This window comes from Ischnura elegans, chromosome 6, assembly GCF_921293095.1.
Source record: "Ischnura elegans chromosome 6, ioIscEleg1.1, whole genome shotgun sequence".
Taxonomy (NCBI): domain Eukaryota; kingdom Metazoa; phylum Arthropoda; class Insecta; order Odonata; family Coenagrionidae; genus Ischnura; species Ischnura elegans.
This window is the reverse complement of record NC_060251.1, coordinates 76952395-76975285: the sequence shown is the minus strand read 5'-3', so window position 1 is coordinate 76975285 and position 22891 is coordinate 76952395. Positions and strand designations below refer to the sequence as shown.

The following is a 22891-nucleotide window of genomic DNA, read 5'->3' as shown; positions in this document are numbered from 1 at the left end:
ACCTACGCAACAGGTTTTACCCTGCAGAATACCTGTAATGCACCATGATTGGCAATGAAAATCCGTTGACCACCCGTCTCTGCACCGTCCGGCAAAGGAGCAAGTGTTGATAGTGGTTTGGGGTAGCCCGTCTAGACCTCCTCGATCCTGAGAAAATTCTCATGCGAAAGAAAAAGATTGAGAATTTCGGAAGGGTCTTAGACGTGGAAGAAGGATCCTAGGGTAGAATAGGGATCCTAGGGTCCGTTTAAGGGATCGGTTTAGGAGGAGACGGGGTTTTTTCGTTTTGATAGGGTCCGCAAGAAAGCATTGTGTGCGTCTTGGAATGGGGTGATGGTTTTGCCGAGTCTCAAGTTCAGGGAAGGGGTTGAGAAGCGGGTTGAAGTGCTAGAACGACTCGAGGAAAGCGTTGAAGGAGGAAGGCGAGAGAAATGGGGGTAGTTATGTGTAGTAGCGTGGAAAGTAGACGCAGAGATGGGTCCGAGGGGGTGTAAATTGCGGGCGGACGTGTAAGGTGATATGGGTGCCGTGAAGAAAAGACGGTACGTGGAAGAAAACGGCGAGTGTAGAAGTAGCGGATAGTGTGACGGTGCAGGCGGGAAGTGGGTGGTTGACGATGGGGATGGGCTAAAACTACCGGCAATTGTTAGTTGGTAGAAGTTTTTCTTGATATCGGAGTTCATCCAGTCGCTTTATCGGTAGGGTAGCCCACACCCCCGAAACAAAAAACAGTATAAATGGCATCTGAACGGGCTGAAGAAAAGTGACCGCTGATGAGTGTCCACTGAATAAGGGCAAGTGATGTGCAGTGGCAACTATTGGAAGAGAAATATTCGTCACAAATGTTCACCAGGAAAAATTAAATTGTTTAGAAATTGATTAATTTTTCTGGCTATAACTGGAATTATATTCGGGATAATATTTTAAAATTTTATTTTCACGTACTATAAATGTCATTGCCAGGATTATGGATGAGGAGAATGATCTGCAGTTGTTTCCTCAATGACTCGCTGAAGTAACTAGATTAATTTCTGGCATTGCGATGAAGTTTGCCGTGAAAAATATTTGGCTTAGCTGGGATACGAACCCGGATATCCCGATTGCCGGTGAGGCGGGTTAACTACCTGCACCATCAAGCCATCTCATGCACCCTCGCGCGTGACTGAGTACAAATTCGCTTGCTTCATGCAGTGCTTTGGATTAATTTCGTTCTCCATTTGATCCCCCTGACATTTCTTCACTGCAATTTATCAAGTTTAAGCGGAACTTACGATAGATATCAGAACTAAGACATGCTATTGCGCACCATTATTATTATGCGTAGAATAGCTTTATTGTTCGTCATGATTTTGCTTCTCACCGCTTTCGTTTTGTATTTTGATTGGCGATCGCCGTGAAAAGTATGGATGAATTTGAATGCCAATGGCACGGCAAAGTTTCACGCATTCTGTGTAAAGAGTAAGAGCGGAAAACCTCTGTACTTTAGTTTACATTAGAGTAAGGAATTTTTCATTTACGCTCAAATACATTCTTATTGATTTCTCATGTTGGTAGAGTACAGTTACTCCGACCTGAGAATTATTTACAGATATTTCTACAGTTGCTCGCAGGAATAACTAGATTATTTTTGTTCTCCACTTGTTTTCCCTGGCTTTTCTTTGAGGCAAATTATCTTGCTTGATCGGCATCTTCGATAAAAATTGGAACCAGGTCAATCTCTCTTTCACTACATGGTTATGCGTAAAATAGCTTTGCTATTTTTCCTGATTTCGCTTCTGACCGCTTCCGTTTTGTATTTTGATTGGCGATCAATGTGAAAAGTATGAATGAATTTGAAGGCTAATAGTGTGGGAAAGGTTCACACATTCTGTGAGTGGATTAAGAGCGGAAAACGTCGGTACTCAAGTTATTATTGCACTAAAGAGTTTTTCATTTGCGCTCAAATATAGGCTATTTTTTTCTCATCTTGGTGGAGTAAAGTTACTCTGACCTGAGAATTATTGACCGATATTTCTACAGTCACTCACAGAAGTAACTGGATTAATTTCGTTCTTATTTGATCCCCCTAACATTTATTTATTGTACTTTGGTAGAATGTTAGGGAAACGAGGGAGGGGAAAGAAAAGAATAGGATTTTTAGATAGATGGAAAGGGAGTAGGCCTTACAGTGAATTGAAGAAGGCAGCGATGGAAGGAAAGGGAGGCTGCCAGATCACTTCCTTAGTACTCCATAGAAAACTACCTTCATCGGTAGAATACTATAATAATAATCTTGTTTAAGTGGCATTTCCGATCAGAATCGGAACCAGTTCAATCTCTTGTGCACCATTATGGTTACGCGTAGAATAGCTTTGTTATTTGTCATAATTTCGCTTTTGACCGCTTCCGTTTTGTGTTTTGATTGGCGATCTTTGTGAAAAGTGTTGATGAATTTGAAGGCCAATGGTACGGGAAAGCTTCACGCATTCTGTGTGTGGAGTAAGAGCGGAAAACCTCTGTACTTTAGGGAAGGCCAGGAGAGAAATCAACGAGACGGAACGCAGGAGGTATTTAAAGGACGCACATTGGTGTAACATTGTTGGATAGCCGGGAGTTGGAGCAGTCTTTAGGCGATTCATATACGTCCCTCAGCGTCCTTCGGTAATGAAGGAGAAACCTCCCTCACTCGTGTCCAATTAGGACGTAACGCTGTGTGCCCTCAAGGACTCGTTATTGAGGTTCCCTCCACCCCTTCCCGCATTTCATAATGACCACGGTGTGGTTTCACTCCCTCCTCCGAAATTCAATTCTAAATAGTTTTCCCTCGTCAAATTTGCATAATTTCGCGGCGGACGTTCCGGTAATGCTCGAGAAATTTTTACGAAAGCGTTTTGTCATCCGGCCGCCGCCCTTGTGTCTGGGAAACTGCCATCGCGGGCGAGATGTAATCTGATAAAAATATTTCTGGACGAGATTTCAAGGTGATCTCATCATTTCACAGTTACGAATTAGCATTAGAAACAGGTTAGTGTATCAAGCGGTGAATTGGCGGAAATTCAACTAATCGAGGAATATTTTATGAGTGATTTTAAACATTCGATGAGGAAAAGATGCTACTCTTGGCCACCGAAGCATTGCTCACTTTCCTCCTGTTCGGGGTTTAATCATGATTGCTAGATGCCGTTGTAATTCCTTCCAGACAGTGTAGAAATGTAATTAATTACATTTTATATGCAATCGTAGAGAATATCAGGAGGTAAACTTACATTTTTGAATGATGGCAATGGATGGTAATTATACTAGAACAGTGAGTTCCTAACATTTCTTACGATGATAAGCAATCCAGATGATGGAACTAAGATGCTGGAATGGGCTTGTTAATCATATTATAAAATATTTTTATTGACCTTGACAAATCAGAAAACCCGAAATAAAGCCCAATAAAGACAAAAAATCGACGGCTTTAACTCTTGCGAAGATAAGTCGATAAATTGATTTTTCCTATCTATTAACCTTTATTTTTAACGATGATTAACGTCTTAGAGTGTAAGTCTTGACCTCCTACACTGAAGGTCTCAAGACCTACACTCCAAGACACCAATCAACGCAGATAAGTCGATGACTTCGCATGCGCCTACCGAGTGGTTCGTTACTATTGTTAGCGATTCCACATGTGTGGTTGTCCCTGAACGAGTTAATCAACCGAAGTTCTCATCTCATCACCAAATTATGATAAATGGGCGGCAGTTCTCGCGTACTTTTTATTTCAAACTAATAAGAGAAAGACTGAGATTATATTTCATTGAAACTCATCCTTCACTTCTTAAAACTAATTCTTCTGATGGATTGCGAATTCGGATCATAGTGAAAGACCCCATGGTATGTTACGTTACCTATTTGGAGGAGGAGACTGGCATTTGAGTTTATTTGTGCCATTAGGGAAGGGTATGGAAGAAATGGTGGAGAGGAACCCGGCGCGGCATTATCCTGCTCTATGGCGCCTGCACGAATGGCGCCAAGGGGACCACGGCACAACGACCCATCCGATGGACGGAGTGTTGCGCTTGAAATGTCCTCCACACAATATTCAAGCAGGGATCGGACAGTCTCTGAAAATTTTCTGCCACCGCTGGTATTTGAACCCGAGATCACGGGGTGGGAATTCAGCATTATAGCCACCACACCACACCAATCCCCAAAGACCCCTTTTACTCTGACGATAGATATTAAGCTTTTCTTGAAAATAAGGAAATTTATTCTAGATGCAAAGATACATATAATTTTGCTCATAAAAATTAGGTGACTGTGATGAGTGCAAGCCTTTTCCTTGTTTCATCGTGATAAATACGCTTGGATCCGCAATGCTTTATTTCATAAGACCGTTCCGTCTAGCAACCCTTTCATCCCGATATTTCATCCGTTGATACTCTCAATACGATGGACACTCGTAATGAGGCTTTCAAGGAGCACATGATATTCACAAACTGAAGGATAACTTTCCCAGGCGTTCTCTTTGGATTGCACTGTCATTTCGACCCGTCGCATCGCCGAGGAAGTTACATGAAGGAAAGAGACGGCTGGTAACTCCCCGACCGAACCATGTTTGAGACTAGGAGAAAAGGATTGGAAAGGGTGGGAAAGACGTAAAGGCAATATAAGGAGCCACAGCACCCGGTCACAAAATGTCGTTTGAATACACTGGAATTCACCGTCCCTTTACCCCTCTTTTCTCCGCACAGAATCACCTGAAAGTTCCGCAACGTAATGTACCTAGCCCATCCCTTACCATACTACTCTTATAGCCTTTTGCATCCTTTCTCTGTGCCCGCATCTCTTCTTGCCTTTTCTCCGGTCCTGCGATGGTGTATTCTTTATCCTAGACTATCCTCATCCCTTCCTCAGTCTCCCAATTCTTTCTTTCTCACCCCCTGCCACTTCCCTTTCTCCCCTCAGTCCCTTTGCTTCCTTCCGGTTGTCCCTTCCCCCACCTTCTCGCCCCGACCTTAACGATCCCTTTCGGATCTTTTAGATTTTAAGAGTGTGCGGAGAACACGGTGGTCCAGACTTTTGACCGAGTGAAGCTTCCCGACGTCTCTCATTCGCCATCTCTCTTCCTTTCCGCAGTCTTACAGCAGTTTAAACCCCTATGCCCTGTGGTTTGAGTTCGCTACCTTTTGAAGGGGATCGGTCAGTGGTTCGAATTGGGGGGGTATCGAATTGGAGGATAGCGACGACTTATGTAATTTTAAAATTCTTTTGGACACTGTTGCTAACGGTTTGATATTTTTATTTTACGCATGCTTATTTTCACAATCTTACCATTTACAGAAGGACAATAACCCACAGGTGAGTTCAACATTACGAGAATAAGATTAAATTTAGTTTTCCTTGAGTGATTATAACATCTATTCACGATACCCCAGTAGTTTCATCTATTTCCACCTCTTATAGCCTATCTTCAAATGTAAACAGATTCAGTATTTAGTTACTGCAAGCTTCAACAACATATTTGTCACAATTTGACTGCAAAACTGATATACTAATAATAATAATGATATTGAATAATTTTATTTAAACATATCTTAAATTAATTGCAGTCAGGACAATAAAAAATTATTTTTAAACTATCCAATTGTTATCCCTTCGTATCGAAACCGTATTTTTGCATCATCAGGGAGAGAGAGAGAGAGAAAGAGTTTTTGAGAGTTTGAGAGAGATTGAGTTTTTATAAGCTAAATTATAGCTGGTAACGATCTAATCCTAACAACATACTTTGTTAAAATGATAGCAAGTTGAAGTTTGGTGGAAGATTAGATTTTTCGGCTACGTGTTTGCTCATACAATCTTCCAAGCCCTGACGAAAAATGCGATTGCGAAATGTTATCCAGCAAATTGATTTAGAATTTTTAAAATATCGATACTGCCCTATGTCAATAAATCCATGTCATATATAATTTATAAATATATATTTTGTGATGATAGTGGTGCTCACCGGTTGAATTCTACTGCTTTATCGAAGTCAATATGAAGTAAAGGCAAAATATTTAGCCTCTTTCCAAACACTTTTTTCTTGATGTGTTTGATGTATTGATGGGGTTCCATTTGAAGTCATGCAACTAATGTATGTTGTGCTGCCACGGCTAGGTTTAGTTTGGATGAGGGGATTTATGAATTGTTGATTGCTGTTCTAAGTAATAGAAATAAATTTTGTTCAAAGATATCAAACGTTATCGAATTTGGAGCATCTTTAGTTATCAAACCACATCGTATTCGATAGTGAAAAGAATTGGTGAACGGACAGATAGACTCTTGTTTTTACTAATCGTACTCTTGAAGCATGTTACGTTCTCAGTACAATCCTGACTGCTTCTCAGTCCATTCATGCTTTCATCTGCGTATCATTCTTTTCTTCGGTCGTTTTATTCCCCTATCCTTTCAGACTCTCTCGAGAGAACCGTCCCTTTCTCTTGGAGCCTTTTTTCGGCCGGGACTTCCGAGCCACTGCGGTCCGGTGGTGGATTAAACGCTCTCTCCCATCACCGACCCCTTCCCACGTGTCTCGCCTCAGGATCTCCAAGTCCTCCCCCAGCCTCCCATGACTACTTACCCTTTTCAGTTTTCGCTGGAGTCCACTGTTACCTGAGAGAAGCGTCTACCTGGAAGATGCGCAAAATCGCAAATTACTTCGATGAAGACAGCCACTAGAAAATTGAATATGTTTTATAATGTATGCAGAGCAAAAGAGAAGACTATTGGCGGCTAATCGAGGAATTTAGGGTTCGAATCCCGGAAAAAATCCCAGAGCGGTGTCACTGGTGAATACCACTCATCATGAAAATTTAGTCTCGAATTTAGGAGCAATAGTATTTTTCCAATTTGTCCTCCAAAGTTTCTATGCACAAAATTTCAGTGATGCGGACATCAGAGATGACTCTGTTTACTCTACGCAAACACTGTCCTTCTAGCTTTTCAAGTATGGCAGCGTATTTGATGATTAGTGTAATCAGAGCTATAAAAATGCGGGTATTGTAACGTCTGACTACGAGTTCGTAACGATGAGCTCTTATGCATTCTTTTAAGTGGATGTATTTGATGCATTGGTGGTGTTGTATTTGAATACATGGACCTTGCAACTTATTTATTTTGCGTTGCAACGGAACTATGATTAGTAACGTAATAAAAACGTAATTATTAGACTACTTACCCCTTTCAGTTTTCGCTGGGGTTCACTGGCACCTGAAGCGTATATCTGGTAGATTCTTAAAATCGCAAATAACTTCAATTCAGAGAGCTACTAGTAAATTGATTATGGATTATTATGTATGGGGAGATTTTGGTAAGAGCACCTGACTGCTGATCTAAGAATATAGAGTTCGACTCCCGGAAAAAAACCCTCGGGCGTCCATGACTAAAATATCCTCAAAATGTGCAGTGGCATAGGAAAAGACTACTTACGTGAAATTTTCGTTATGTTTCGGGACGTAATTAATACATAATTATTAGAAATTAGTTCGTAATTATTCTGGAAAATAACGGATGATTAATCAGTAGTGTACTTTTACGGAGTTACGCGCAATTCCACATAAAATGCGAAAATTATAGAGAGGAAAAATCATTTGCCTTGACCGAAATTCGAACCCGAATTTCCCGCATTCGTTCTAGCTGTTCTACCGCATGAACTGCCAAGATATCTTCTTCCTCCCATTCGCGAGATCCAAGCTGGAATCCCGATCAAAGAAATGATTTTTGTTTTCGAATTATTTCATGATTAAGTAGGTTTTAACGAGACATGCGATGATGATCGATGGACAGCGATCCTCATCATTATGGCCTTGCAGTCAGAAAAATGGTTTTATAGAAACTAAAACTCAATTAATTCATGCTGATATTTTGGAATTTACTAGCATTTCATAGGTCTTACAGCTTGTTTCACCTCATAGCGTACCTTCAGGTAAAATACTCACTGAACTATATTGGACTGGAGGAGAACGTCACATGGCGAAGCCGATGGTACGGTAAATGAAAATGCATGTGGTAGAGTCCAACATATCAGTATCAGAATCATCATAAGTCAACAATCATAAGATTAGCTTGACGCAGCTCTCCATTTCGCTATCTCATAAGCTACCATTTTCACACATACGACACACTCTTTCTCTTAAATTTCTTATAACCTGTCCTATGTAACTCATTCGGCGTCCTTTATCCTTTGCCTTTATCTTGTCCTCTTGCCCTGTTTCCTTCGGCAATCGTCTTCATCTGAAAATATTGCCACATGATGTGGCCGATGAGTGGCTTAACTAGGAAAATGCTTTGGGGAGAGGTGGGGGGGGGGGGGGGGGGGGGGAAGAGAGGAGATGGATAAGGGCGACTTGCCATCCACCACCCCCCTTTTAGGAAAATTTTGGAAAAATGACATGCCTGCAAATACATTTCACATAATTTTAGCACTTAAAATTTGGGTTTTATTAATCCTCTATAACCCAATGTTGCTTCTAAGCAACATCAAAAATGTTTCCACTTTCAACTCTATTTAGGAGATATCTAAACTAAATATTATTTTGTGGTGTTAACTTTAATGAAAATTTTTAGCTGCCAGGATAATTATCATTGAGTGTAAAATTTTCAAGTTTTCAAAATGAAAAATCTTGAAATTTGATTTCTTCCGGAAACAGCTCTGGGTTAGAAAGGGTTAAAAGGTTACGTTAACATTTGCTATACGTCAAAACTGGACAATAGTTTTAAATATTACTTTTATTTCTATGAGGCTTTGGTGGGAATCTATCCCCCTCATCACCCCATAATTACGCCACTGTGGCCGACTAAGCTGCCTCGTCTTCTTCTCATGATTTTTAAAAGATCTCTCTTTTCTCTCACTCTTCTTAGCATTTCCTCATTACTTACTCGGTCAATCCATTTTATCTTCATCATTCTTCGGTCATCATCATCAAAAAGTCAACAATCCTAAGAATAGATTTACGCAGCTCTCTATTCCGCTCTCCTATTCGCTAGCGTTTCTATGGTGAAGTGGATAGCACCATATTTCGAATGGTTCCACTCTTCACTTCTCTGCTGTGTTAACGTCCATGCTTCTAAGTCTGATGAGTTGAGTTCTTACTTATGTGCTTGTATTCTCGGCTGTAAGCCTAATTCTCTGGGCTTTATTCTTCATTTGTTGGAATGTCCTCTTCGCCTCTGCTATTCTGCAAAATCTACAATTGAAATGAAAGGTGGTTCCACTTTTCTACAGTTATTTCATCGCACGACGCGTTTCGGATCACATAGCCATCATCTGGAACAAGATAAAGTCTTATACAAAATGTTTTGTATCAGATACAAGCCGTGTTTAGCTCTGTGAGCCGAAACGCGTGGTAATCATTTAATGAATTTGGAAAAGTGCAAATGTCTTTCATTTCAATGGGTCGAACTTCCACTATATTCCCTGAATTGGTCGAAAATATTCGCTATTTATTTCTTCTTTCCTCCTTTGCTAGTTAATCAGATTCATAAGTAGCACAATTCTTTAAGAAGTTCAAGCTTTTGTTTTCCTAGTTGAGTGCTAGCCCCCTCTTTCTCATGTATTCACGTACACGTCGTTCTCTTCTCTCTCTTGATCTTCCTCGCTGGTTTACCCTCCTTTCTTCTCATCCTTATCGCTGTCTCTCTCTCTCTCTGCTCAGCATCGCCGTCCCTCAGAGCACCCTCGTCTGACTCACAGCTGGAAGTAGCGTTCCGATTCAAAGGCTCACGTTTTATCCTTCTCTCTTCCGCAACATATTTCTCTCCACCCCATTCAATGCACTCAACTTCTCTCGTCGCGGGGCTCCTGGTGGTTCCATTGTTCGTTTCGGAGGTAACACTGCCTGTATAAAAAAAAGGTTTGGAAAAAAAATAAAAGTAGGAAAGAAAGGTTTGGTGTGAGGGGGGGGGGGGAGGGGACCTTCTAGAGTTTGCTCAATCCTATGGATGACCCCGAGTGACATCCTCACCTTCGATCTTCAGATAGTTTAGGTTTTTCTTTCTTTTGTCACTCTCGGCAAGAGCGCGTAGTTTTTTTTTTCTCTTTTAAGTGCGGGAAAAGCCGCGGGTTCCGAAGTACCTGTTACCCCAGAGTTTGTCGAACTGTAAGATGATCTCAAGGACGGGGTCCATTTGATAATTGCAGTCAAACTGCACAAAAGGGGGATCGAACTGCGACGAAATATTGCTGCGCCTCTCGGATTTCGTCCTTGATAATGGGACCGATGTCTGATTTTTTGTAATGTCCCTGAAGTGGCACTTTTTATGCGATTCTGATCAAATACCCAGGTTATCCCTTCTACGCTTGACAAAAAATTGTGAAGGTAATAGCTATAGCAGGTGTTACTATTAGATTTCCTTATATCAAAACTAAAGCTATTGGTATTTTTAACCTATTTTCACCCACCTTAGCCGTATGGCTACATCCTGCCAGTACGAGAGGCTCTTGAAGAAAACCCGATATCACATTTGCAGTCAAATTGCCACAAATACGTTGTGGAAGCTTGCAGTAACTAAATACTCCATTAGTTTATTTTTGAAGATAGGCCTTAAGAGGTGGGAATACATGAAGTTGCTTGGGTGTCGTGAATAGATGCTACAATCACTCCAGGAAAACTAAATTTAATCTTATTCTCGTAATGCTGAACTCACCGGTGGGTTATTGCCTTCTGTAAATGGAAAGATTGTGAAACCATTAGGGAACTGAAGGAACTAGCTTCAGGTAGTGAGACATGAAAGGCTGAAATGTAACAAAATAGAATTTCAATTTTATCAATAAATCAAGAATTTGGTGACCTCGACTAGCATCGCTGCCTACCATCACCAAACAGATTGACAATTGATACCACTTAATCGCGCGCTCGACTTCGTTCTTCACCCTGTTTACAATGCGTACACCATGTTTTACGTCAAATCCTTTTTTTACTTTCTTATTTGTTTGTTTTTTTTCCTCCCCTTTTTTCGCTCCTTTCTCCTTAAAAGTCCTCCCTCCCACTCTCCCTACCCACCTCAGACTAGGTAGCAGTGACCGCTCGTGGTGATATGGGTAGGCGGACCACCCTTTTCGGAAAGGGAAGTTGGACGAGCTGGATATTCAGACGGTATTTATTTTTTTCGGGCTAAAAAGAAGGAAGGGTAGGGAAAGGAATGGTCAAAAGGCATTCTGGTGGGCAAGACATGGGTGAAGCAAGGTGAATTTATTTTGGAAAAGATGGAAAAATATATTGCTATGTATACGCGGACCTAAGGGATAGGAAATTTGGTGAGGTTCCGTAAACGATAGTCTTGTTTTTGTTGCTGGCCTCTTGGAACGCCTAAAATGGTAATCTCTGTCAGACCGTAGACTGAAAACTAGACTAAATTTATTATGTAAATTCATGAACGGTTTATTTTTAGACCAAGTTAGCCATATCGTACGAACGCCAAGATAGTATGGTGGATGAGATCATAAAAATAAAATTGTGCATAATAAATAGAAATGAGTAAAAATATAAATAATATACGCCACGTGGAACCCTTCAATTTTTGCTACTGGCGTAATATTACGCCGTCCGTCTTTGTAGTTTGCCATTTTTTAGCAAAGTGTTAAACCTCTAAATGGACAAATAAAAAAAAAGCAAAATTCTTTCTTTGAAATGATACCATACACCTATTTCTCCCATCAAAGATTGGTTGTCCAGAAATAACACAAAAATATGGCCAGCAATAGGTATTGGCTCTCTGAGCTATGATAATTTAATTTTAAATTTCCGGTAATTTATGTGAACTTCAGGGAGTGTGCTCAAATTTTCAGATTTCTGACTTTGAGTGAGAAACACTCTGAATAAGCTATTCCAAAGAAGAAAATTACCAGCACTGGGGTACAGATCCACAGTAGTAAGGTCAGTACGGTAGGTGTTAATATTATGTAGATGTAGACGTAGGTTTCGGGGTTGATTAAGTGGAAAGGGATAGCATGACGTAAGTTCGCGGGGGTGTAGGATATATTTCATTGGAATGAGGTTGAGGGAGGAAGCATTTGTTGGATGGGACGGGAGTTTCCTCGGAAAACAATGGTAAGAATAAGGAGATGAGATCTCAGTCGCGATGACTACCGTTCGCTTGCAAGTTTCGGGAGCGAACCCGGGTGGAGTTCTGGTGTAGCTGCGACTTACCAAGAACTACTGCACAGTTTGAAATACGACGTCTTCAAGATCTGTCTGCAGTCCCATAAAATACCGGCCAAGGTAGGCGCAAGTTGCACCGAGGGCGGTAATGCTTTAAGACCATTCCTTTGAATCGTTCAAGTTGAAATCTAATACGGCTACTCATCCTGTTAGTATTTAAATGTTAATGACGGGTACCACTCCATCAGAGGCTTGTTTTACATGCGATTTTAGATAAGTTTAAAAATTTTAGGTGTTGCCTCATGACGTAGGTACTCTCTGTAAATCTAAGGAAACGATGTACTTAAATGTTTGCTGTAAAAATGTCTTGAGCATGACGAAAATATATTTTAATCTAAAATACAATTCCTTTTTGGCTCTTTGAGTTATGGTAATTTAACTTTTTATTTTAAATTAGCGGTAATTTATATTAAGTCAGGGAAAATACTCAAATTTTAAGAATTCTGACTTTAAGTAAGACACTGCTTTTCAGAAAAGCTATTTGAAGACCATAATTTTAATATTGAGTGTTTCTCGTTATCGTTTAATTATTTTTCTTCCATACTCTTTTTTGCTTCAAAATTTTGGCGATGAATTCTTTAGAGAACTGTAGGGTTCTATGACAATCGAAAGGTTGGCGATATTTTATCACGTATGATGGATGATAGTCTTGCTACTTCTCCAATAACCTTAAACTGAAAGATTTGATAGAGGCTTAGGAAATATGCTGGAGCCATCATAGAATCGAATGTAGCATTTTCTAGAAAAATTAATGAATGAAAGTGCAATATAGTTTGTGAAAATTAAAATTAGAAATTGGATTGAAATTAATGACAACCTGCTCCACCCTTAAGTTTCGTCTTTCATGTATGCAAACTGTTTCTCTTCGTCATCATGAAGATGATTAATGATTTCGGCAGTACCCCTGCTGGGAATTGTACTTGCTAATATGTATTTATTGACCCGGATTTTGGCAATTACATTATCTACAGGTGCAAATTAAATCGTCTTCAGTTTATGATACGTAGATGGCAATAATTGTCGAATCTCGGGTCGTCAATAAATGGGAACCCAATGAGTGAAATTTGAATTATTATTATTCACATCAAAGAAAATTCACGAAATATACCCTAAGATCGTATGAATTTTCGAAAGTGAAATCATTTTTTAGTGTTGCATATTAACATTTATCTCTTTTTCAACTACCAAATACGTTGTAAAGTTCAGGGTGGAGGTTTTCTTTTAAAACTCTTCGCCACACCGCGAAAGCCTACACAAGGACTACGTTGTAAAGTATTTCGTAAAATTACATGCTCTTTTTCATGGTTCAATGAATTTGAAGTTGGTTAACCGTTTTGACGGTTAGTGAAGGTATTCTAGTGAACGTGATCGGTGCTTGGACTGGTAGCGGAGCACTTTTCATGCAGGTGTACGGCGTGATTCAGTTCATTTTGGGGAGTAACTGAAAAATATGGCCCTGTTAGCGGGACACCTACTGGCTGTGGTGGACTTCACCATTTCCACTCGTTGACCCCATACTTTTATGTTCTATCGGGCAGTTTCTATTGATGCGCAGGGACCCTCAAAACCGACGCCGACCTGTCTGCTAGCCTCCGTTAGCGGCAGACAATGGAAGTGACCAGGATTTACGCTCAAAAACCGCTGGCCCAGGTTTCAAAATGGGGCGTTCACCAGCTACTCTCCGCCAAACTGGGCTTATGAAGCATAGAACTGTGAGTCAAACTTGCTGTTTTTTTGTGACCGTTGACACCGGAGGATTGTTTAGCACAGAATCTGGACACCTGAGGTAAGAGAATACGAGCTGGCTGGAAGCTTTGCGAATTGTTTCCTCTGTGTGTATAGAATGGAAAACTTGGTCGTTAGATTTGACAAAATGTATGCTTGTTTATAAGCCGCCATTCGATATTGCCTATTTCGTAAAGTAAATTTAATTAAACGGATGGAAATGTTTGCGGAGTTCAGCATAGTTATAATAATATAATAAAAATTCGTCTTTATTGGGCGAGATAGGGACTAGAAAGTCCTATCATTCATCTACCCCTTGTCAAACATTGAATATTTGCAGAGGAACACCTTGTCAAGTTACTCTTGAAATTGAATGTAGTCAAATTATAGCAATAGAGACAGACAAGTATGCTTTAAAAGTTACAAAAAAATGCAAAGTGAACAAAGTTGCATTTACCGGGTGTGGATAGATGTGAAAAACCGTAGGAAACTTTAGATAATATTGGATTTCTTCCTTATTGAAAAAAGCCCCCTGTAGGAAAACGCCCACACAAAAAGGGGAGCGTGAAAAAACTAATGAGAAAGAGCTAATGTAAACATGGATGTAACAAAGGCAAGATAATTTCGCCATAGATAACATACATACGGTCACGATTTTTCGGGAAAAGAATTAGCGAGGATAAAATTAAAAGGCTAAGCTAACGGAGGGGTGGGAATTGTAGGATATGAGGTATTAAGAATCACATGATTCAAGGGCAGCAGAGAGAATGTGTTTTGCTAATAGAATATGTTTGAATCATCTTCTCTATATTACCTCCAACATGAAGGGGCTGCGAAGTAATTCATCAATAAAACTGATACTAAAGTAGAGAGATGCTTTTCTAACTAATTGTTGTTATGCCGTTAAATGAGGAAATAAAAATATCGTTTGATGCATCTCTCATTTTTCCTAACCAGCGTTGATACCTGATAACAAACAAGATGAGGGGTTATTTTTTCATCTTGGATCCGTATATTTACGATTTTCATCTCATTTTGTTATTGATTGGTGTCATTGGGAATTGATTGGTCCGACAGCCAGGGTTTGAATCTCGGTTTAGCGAGTATTTTTGAGAAGAAAGTCCGATGCCTGCTTGGGTGCTCTCTGACTGTTTGTTAAGGGTTAAGACGTAATCTTTGTCGCCTTCCCTCACGGGCATGCATTTGATGGCGCTGGGTTTCCTCCAGGCATCGATCAGAAAATTCCAACATTGAGAAAAATTATCCTAGGGTCGGGCACCTTCTCAAAGTACCATCTATCATAGGTGATATATATCTAAAAGATGGTATGAATTTTATATCCTTGTCGTCTCATCTTTTCATATTTACCTTTTCCTTCTTTTGAACTGCTTTCATCACTCTCCATGCGTTCCCAATCATTTTTCAATGTTGCAATATACCAGTACTTTGATGATTGTATTCATGATATTCGTGTCTCATGTTGTGTCTTATTAATGGAAGTATCATCATCACCAGCTTTTAGATGAGATACGACGGTGAGAGAAGGTATGGAAGGAGGGATTACTTAGCGGGAAAGCGATGTTGAAAACGGTGTTACAGGGGAGGATGTTGGGCAGACGAGGGAGAGGAAGAAAGAGAATACGATATTTAGATAGAATGACAGGGAGTAGTCCTTACTGTTAATAAAAGGGGGAAGTACAACAAGGAGGGGGAGGTTGCCAGAATACTTCTTAAGTACTCCATGGAAACCTTCCTTAATCGTTAGAATGCTTTCATAATAAGTTGCTCCAATGCTCGCCCATCTGGCGGCGAATTATTTCTGTCGGGAACGAACATATCACGTGGGCACCACGAATGGGCAAATCGTGCCGCGGATGGCGCATTTCCCCACACGATTTTTTCCACCCCCCCCCCCTGTCGAGGTTAAAAAAAAATGTGTATGGGCAAACAGGAGAGGCTCAACAACGAACAAGCAGGAGTGTATGGTGGAAGAGAGATAGAAGACCAAAAAAAAATAGAGAGAACCTTTGGTCTTGAGAAGGATCGAGAGTTTGGGGTGTTAGGACGGAGGTACGGGGGGTTTGGTAGGACCACTCCGCGGGCAAGGCAAGGGGGGAAAGCGGGTGGGGAGGTGGTGGTGGTGCCCGGGCTGGTGAGGTATGGCCTCCGGGGGTCGGGCCGAGGGTTCGGGAGAGGATCCGTCGGAAGAATGGGGGGTCGTCGGGCCCCGGGGCCGGGAGGGGTGTATAGCGGGGGCCGCGCGGCGTGCCCGGGAGGGTTTCCACGGATGGAGCATGGCAGTGGGTGTGGGGGGTATGAGCGGGGAGGGATAGTGGTTCTTTGCCGTAGGACTCCGGGAAGGACGTGCCTTGAATTCCAGCCGCCTTCGAAGCGGAGAGGGTAGAGGGTTAGCTCCGTATTTGTGTGCGTTGGGGTGGTAAGGGGTGGTGGTCGGGTGGGGTTCTGGCATCTTCGCGGAGGACCCTGGGGAAGGGTACGCTGTGTTGTGGGGAGGGGTGTATAGGGAAAGAGGCCCTGGATCTCGTGTGATGGTGTTGGGGTGGATTAGGGACTGTAGGGGGGGTATGGGTGGAGAGATTGGCAAGGAGGGATGGACACCTCCCTCACCTTACCCCCTCCCTTTATACTCTCCTTATCTTCTCCTCATACTCCCTTTACCCTCCATCTTTATCTTCTCCTTATTCCTCTCTCTTACTGTTAAGGTATCACTGGGGAACGAAATACATGTCATTTTTATTTTTAGCCATTCTTGCACCACCGAAAACGGCAACATTGGCACTTTACATGAGTGCTTTTTAACTTTGCATTCAAACGCATGTGACTATCGATTAATTCTTCTCGGGTTCTCAGCCAGGTTAATTTTGACGTATAAGCCGACGTTTTGGTGTGAAATTGGACTTTCATAGAGTAACACGGTCTTGATGATGGGAGACAAGTCGTCTCTCGAAACGTCGGCTTATACGACAGAATTAACCCGGCTGAAAACCTGAGAAGAATTCATCAACAATATTCGCCAGGAGAAAAAAAAAATCGTTAATGCGAATATCCATTCCCTGGATAGGAGTGACCATCCTAGTTGGGACCCGACCCCGCCACCTCTGGTGTGGTAAGGACTTCTCCCCACCGCCACCAAGGCCAGCTTTTTGGTGATATTTTCGATACTATTATGTAACCTTGACTAAATTTCGGAATTCGTTTCCAGCCCATTTAAATTATGCTAATACATTGCTTGCTTTACAGGCAGATTTCACGATTTTTAAAAAATTTGTGCTTACACTAATAATGCGATTTGTCAATTATAAAACGAAAACCGCAACTAACCAACTACTTCCGTCCGTAAAAGTTCCTTTTTCCGTAGAAGGATGGAATTTTTTAAATGAGTTTTAAAAATGTGCAATTTTCATGAAAATTTCAAAATAATTTCTACCATTTATACTTCATCCTTTGAAAATGCATTCTTTGACCTATTTTTTGGAATTACGTTTGAAAACCCGCATCTTCATTAAGCTTTAATAGCGACACTTGTCAATTATATGAGAAAAGAATATTAATGTTGGAATAACTATTTTGCTATGGAAAAAAAATGATACATTTTCTATTGTACCGTAAAAATCATGATAAACATTACATCTAGGCTCGTTATTGGATAAATGTTTGAGTAACCAGCCAATAAGTTCTGTAATATAGTTCTCATCGCGTTACGGAAGGAAATGGCGCAACATTCGTTGAAATATCTGCAAAAAATGTAAAATGAAAAACAAAGGGATTAAATAACCCACATTCTCTGAACCCTATGTTTGTTTTCTTTTTAACCTCGATGGATGTTGTATGAGTTGGTAATTTTTGAATTTTTGAAATTAAAAAAAAATATTTTTCAAAAATCAATTTTTAAAAATTAATTTAAAAAATTGATTTAAAAAATTAATAAAAATTAATTTAAAAAATTGATTTTTGGAAAAATAAAAATTAATTTGAAACAAAAATTTTTACAAAAACAATGAAAAAAACCAAAAGAATTATACTTTTTAAATAATTATTTATATTTAACCTTGAAATTGCGTAGAAACCTTCCTAAACGATGCGTTCGATTGAAGTAATGTCGAAACTTTCTTCAACCTCTCCTTTTCTTATCCTTCTTCCCCCTTTTTTCCTCATCTGCCTTTCCACTCCAGCCAAACCATTCTCAACCCAAAACTTCCCCTTTTTCCTTTAAAAATAAAACGGACTCCCATTCTTTTCCCCACCCTCCCCCCTCTGCCCCCTTTCCCATCTCCTCATCCGAGTCATTTTAATGGTCCTAAATTCGCCCCCGACCCCTATTTATCCGGGTCTTGGGACGGGAGAGCACGATTCATGGAAGCAATGGCTTCGATTGGTATTGGTTAGGGAGTGCTCATGTCGCGAACGGAATGCTATTTCCCCTCCTCCCGTAAAAAAATAAACCCAGTTGCTCAGTACTCTGGAGACGAGCAATATTTTAACCTGAATGGTTAAGTGGATTGCTGTTTTTTTATTCTAGTTTTGTTAGCTTATTTTGCGTCACGTATTTTATTAGTGTAAAGTATAGGCATAGGTCTCCCTCTATATCTATGCAGTCCCAGCATTACTTTAAAAATTGTTTATTCTAACTATCGATTAATTATTCAATTTTGTGTTCATATTTTATCCGTGTTGAAGGTTCGGCTTTAATTTTTTTGATCACAGTGGGAGAAAAATAATGAAGTTTTATTTCACCATAGTTTAGTTACAAAAAACGCACTACATAATTTTTTATCCGACAGGTTTTTTTTAAATGCCAAGGGAAGGTAATTATTTATCCTTTCCCATTCAGCGACGCTCTTTTTGGGGGACCGTAAAGCCTAGTGGATACAGCTCTTGGCTTTTGTCCTTTGGGTCCATGGTTCAGATGAAGCGTTCGGATACTCCTCAAACAAAAAACTTCGAAATGCGAGTTGACCACGGGAAAGAAGTTGGGCCCTAGCTTGACTTTGTCAGGATACACGCATATTAGTGACCTAGTCAGCGGCGAGCTCTATCCTCGCCTTACCTTCGGGTTGAATCACTAAGCGAGTGAAGTCATTTTGGAGGCATTTCACATTGATCACTCTGGCGTAATTCTATGTGTCTGATCCTTTTTTTTTCCCGGGTAGTTTCAACATTAAAGGTATCTTTCTTTGATACATAATATCTGAAATCACAGATCGGCTTCACTGAACGATATTGAGGTATTGACTCTTTCGCTTGTACTCAATCCCTCGGAAGATAGTTTTAAGATAGTGGAAACCCCGATATGCCTCTCGTCATGAATGATAATTTCGACCAAGAAAGGAATGGAATCAACGTGATCTTTACTTCGACCGGGAAGGCCGACATCTTTTTTCTACCACTAATTTTGTTTCCATCACAAACTCACCGATTCCTCCGTCTCCATCTCCCAATACTTCGCGTTACGTTCTATTTTTATCTCTTCTCTACCTCTATCCCCTCCATATTTCTTCTTGGTATTATATTTCAGCATAAATACTCTAAAGAATTTAGTGATTTCTTTTAAGTGGAACCCTTTGTTTCCAAATACTGCTGGAATATGACGAATAACTGGAATTACTTCAACTAGCGAAAAGTCTCCGCAAAAATATAATCAGATGAAGTGTTACCATATTTATGAACGCAAAAACTTTCTAAAATAAACACAACCAAATTAATTGACGAAAAAGGTTTCTTGAAAAAACGATAAATATGAAAAAAGTTAATGAAATGGTAAATTGTCCTTCCTAGTAACTATCCCAACCATGCAGTGCTATGAGACGTGTTTTAAGTATTTATTGTCACAATTTTTTAAAAAGATGGTTGTCTTATGGGTGTTATACTTCAAACATTTTCCCAATTTTATCGTTAGCTCCTTCCACTAATCTATCCCTTCGGCTGTGAAAATAATGGCAAGGCATGCACTCACCCTTCTTTATTTACTGCCGCCCCTGAATCTTTTTTGCAGAATAACTATCACTTACAAGTACAACCTAGTTACTATTTCATTTTTATCCGAAGAAATAACATGCCTGTCCATGAAGTAAGACATATAGAATTCATAGGTGGAGGTTTTTTTCTCACTGCTGTGCTACGCTTGAATCTTGGATGAAGTTATTAATTGAGGATAATTTTTGGTATTTATTTCGTCGATTATATTTTGTCATTTTACTGCAACCTAACTCAGTGCTATGATATGATGCATCGTTACTCGTGTTATTGTATTGTAACACATTGCTAGTATTAACTTCTCTGTTTATTAACTAATCGCTGTTATTGACGATAATTTCTTCTTCATTCTAGGTTAGTGAATTATGTGATGCAAGAGATCCTGCCATGAATTTTTGATTTGAACCTTCCGGCTTTGGTAAGCAATTCTTTATATGCTAGTGGTGCATTTTCGTCCGCGTCACTTTTATATTTAACGTACTTATACAACATGATAACCCCTTACATTTCATCACACCGATTCTTCATCATTTCGGACTATTTCCTGCATTTCGATTACCTTGTATGATGTGAGGCACGATATGGTGGAAAATCTTAATATTAGTAAAATTAGCAATATTGCAATATCTAATTTTACTAATATTTCGATCACCATTACCACGGTGATTATTCTGTTTTTTTATAAAAAAATGGGAATCGATAGAAAAGGAAAATGTGTAAAAAATATTTTGGGTGGAGTGATAGGTGCTTTTTATTTTCCAGTCGGGTTATGTTTGAGATATCAGGAAACGCTACATAATGATAGATTATATTTTTTACCTTGTACGTACCTTAGTGTTATTTTCTCCTTATTGTTACTTAATTGCCAAATAAAACGTATTGAAACGTTTCTAGATCCAGTTTATTTTTTGTTCAAATAATTAATGTATATTGCTTATGTGAATGCTGGGGTGTCTTGATATGTGTATTGTGTAAGCACATTGATTCATTAGTGTTTGTGCTCATGAATTCATTTAAATACGGTATAATAATCATATTCATGTTCACGGTTGTACGAAACATTATAATCTGCCCATTCTCGAGAATATTTGAGGTAGTCCGAGTGAATTCTAGATATCTCGTGCGTAGGTATTCCTGGCTTTGCGTGTTACGTGGCTGGGAGACCATGCTCTGATTTTTTTTATTTTGACTCTCCATTAACCTTGAAGTTTCGGGAGTTGAGTGAGCCCTGAGGTCACGCAATAGACTGATCGCTGGCCTTCGCTCTTCTCTGTTCGGAATGTAGGTTTGGGTAGTCTTGGTTTCGACTTGTCGTCTTGCATTAAATCATTAAAATATAAGTAACTATGCCATAATAAATTTCGAAGGAGGGGGTTTATTTGAAGAGGTTGCACTTACGATCACATGGCTATAATTAGCAATGGGAAAACAAGAAAGACATCATCAGACAATACCCCAGGTGAAGAGAGCATTCTAACAAAAGAATGACCTATGTACAACGGGAAATTTTAGCATAGAAAGTAAGGAAGAAGCTAATTAGAACTTGTATTTGGAGTGAGCAACTCTACGGAAGTGAGGTGTGGAGAAATCATGGATAGATGTCTCCGAATCGCGGTGCTACAGATGAATGATGAGGATCAAATGAATCGACCGAGTAAGTAATGACGAAGTCCTGAGACGAGTGGGTGATGATGGAAGAGAAGCCTCATAAAACCTTGACTAGAAGATGGAACAACCTTAAAGGTATTAACTGGAGACATGATCACCTGATGAAAACAATCGTCGAGGGACAAGTGGATGGCAAGAACTAGAAAAGAAGACCTCGAATGTAATATTTGGAACGGATAAAGAAGGAAAGGAAAGAAATACGTAGAAATTTGAAAAGGAAGAAATACGAAGGTGAGAAAAGAATAGTCGATAGGAGAATTGAGTGGAGCGTTGCGTCAAACAAATCTTAGGATTGTTGACCCGTGATGAAAATGTATGTGTCTCCCAAATATTTCTGGGGTAATTCGATCCCATTGATCCCCGATTGCTAATTGTAAGTCTATGTTGAAACATAAGACTTAAATGACGCCCATGGACGGCCTTCTCAAAAATTATTAATTTAGTCAAGAAAATACTTGGAGGATCTCACCCTCACTAAAAACTAACTATAAGCGTTAAGTTAATAATAAACAAAAAAATCTAAAACTGTAATTGCAGCTGGGTATACTAATTGTGACCTAAGATTTTTATATAACAGCAAATGAAGCATTTTGAAAGCACTTTCGTCATGGGCTTCGATAATAACGTCAACGTGGTTTCACTTCGAAGGGTTTTATTTGTCTCTAAACAATATCATTTACATGGTTCCCTAATTATACGAACTTTGTGAAAGAATTTTTATCTCTGATCGCTCCGTTCAAATATGACATGACACGTTGGCTTGTTTTTGAAATTCGTGGGTGATCCGCGATTAAATCTTTCATCTCTGACAATCCAGTTGCCTTCTTAGCACGCAATCTCGTCTGATTTTTTTGCTTTGGTCGACGATAACTACATGTTATACATCAATTACGGCCTAACCTGATGTTGTTGCACATGAAGGGGTAACTCTTGTGGCCATGTCCGATTCTTCTTTTCGTCTGTAATTAGTGCATTGATCGTGGATAGAGACATATTCTAAAGAAATAGGACGATATTAATGAAATAGGAGCGTTCATGGATGTTTTTGGATAGCCATACGTGTTTGCAATTAAAGTTCATTAAATTATCTCTATAATGGTAAAGACATTCGACCTACAAGGTACTGGTTTCACCAGTTACGGATACAGAAAAAACTGAAGGGGGGGGGGGGAGGCAAAAAAGATATTTTGAGCTACCTGTACTTTTATCGTAATGAAAAATAATTAAGCTGCATACAAAATTTAAGATAGTTTTATTGAAACTGATTATACGCATATACAAAGCAATGCTATCTTATGATATAAAGTAGTTACAATTGTGGTTATGCAAAGTTCGGCAAC

At 39.7% G+C, this 22891-nt stretch overlaps 2 protein-coding genes across 2 annotated transcripts in view; one reads left to right on the top strand and one right to left on the bottom strand.

The window, feature by feature from the left end:
• LOC124161021 (POU domain, class 3, transcription factor 3) overlaps nt 1-22891 on the top strand; it is a 495257-nt gene that overhangs the window by 174441 nt on the left and 297925 nt on the right. The window lies entirely within an intron of this gene.
• Nucleotides 15949-16359, bottom strand: LOC124161403 (non-classical arabinogalactan protein 31-like). Its single transcript, XM_046537720.1, has one exon. It carries the CDS (start codon nt 16357-16359, stop codon nt 15949-15951), a length of 411 nt encoding a protein of 136 aa, XP_046393676.1.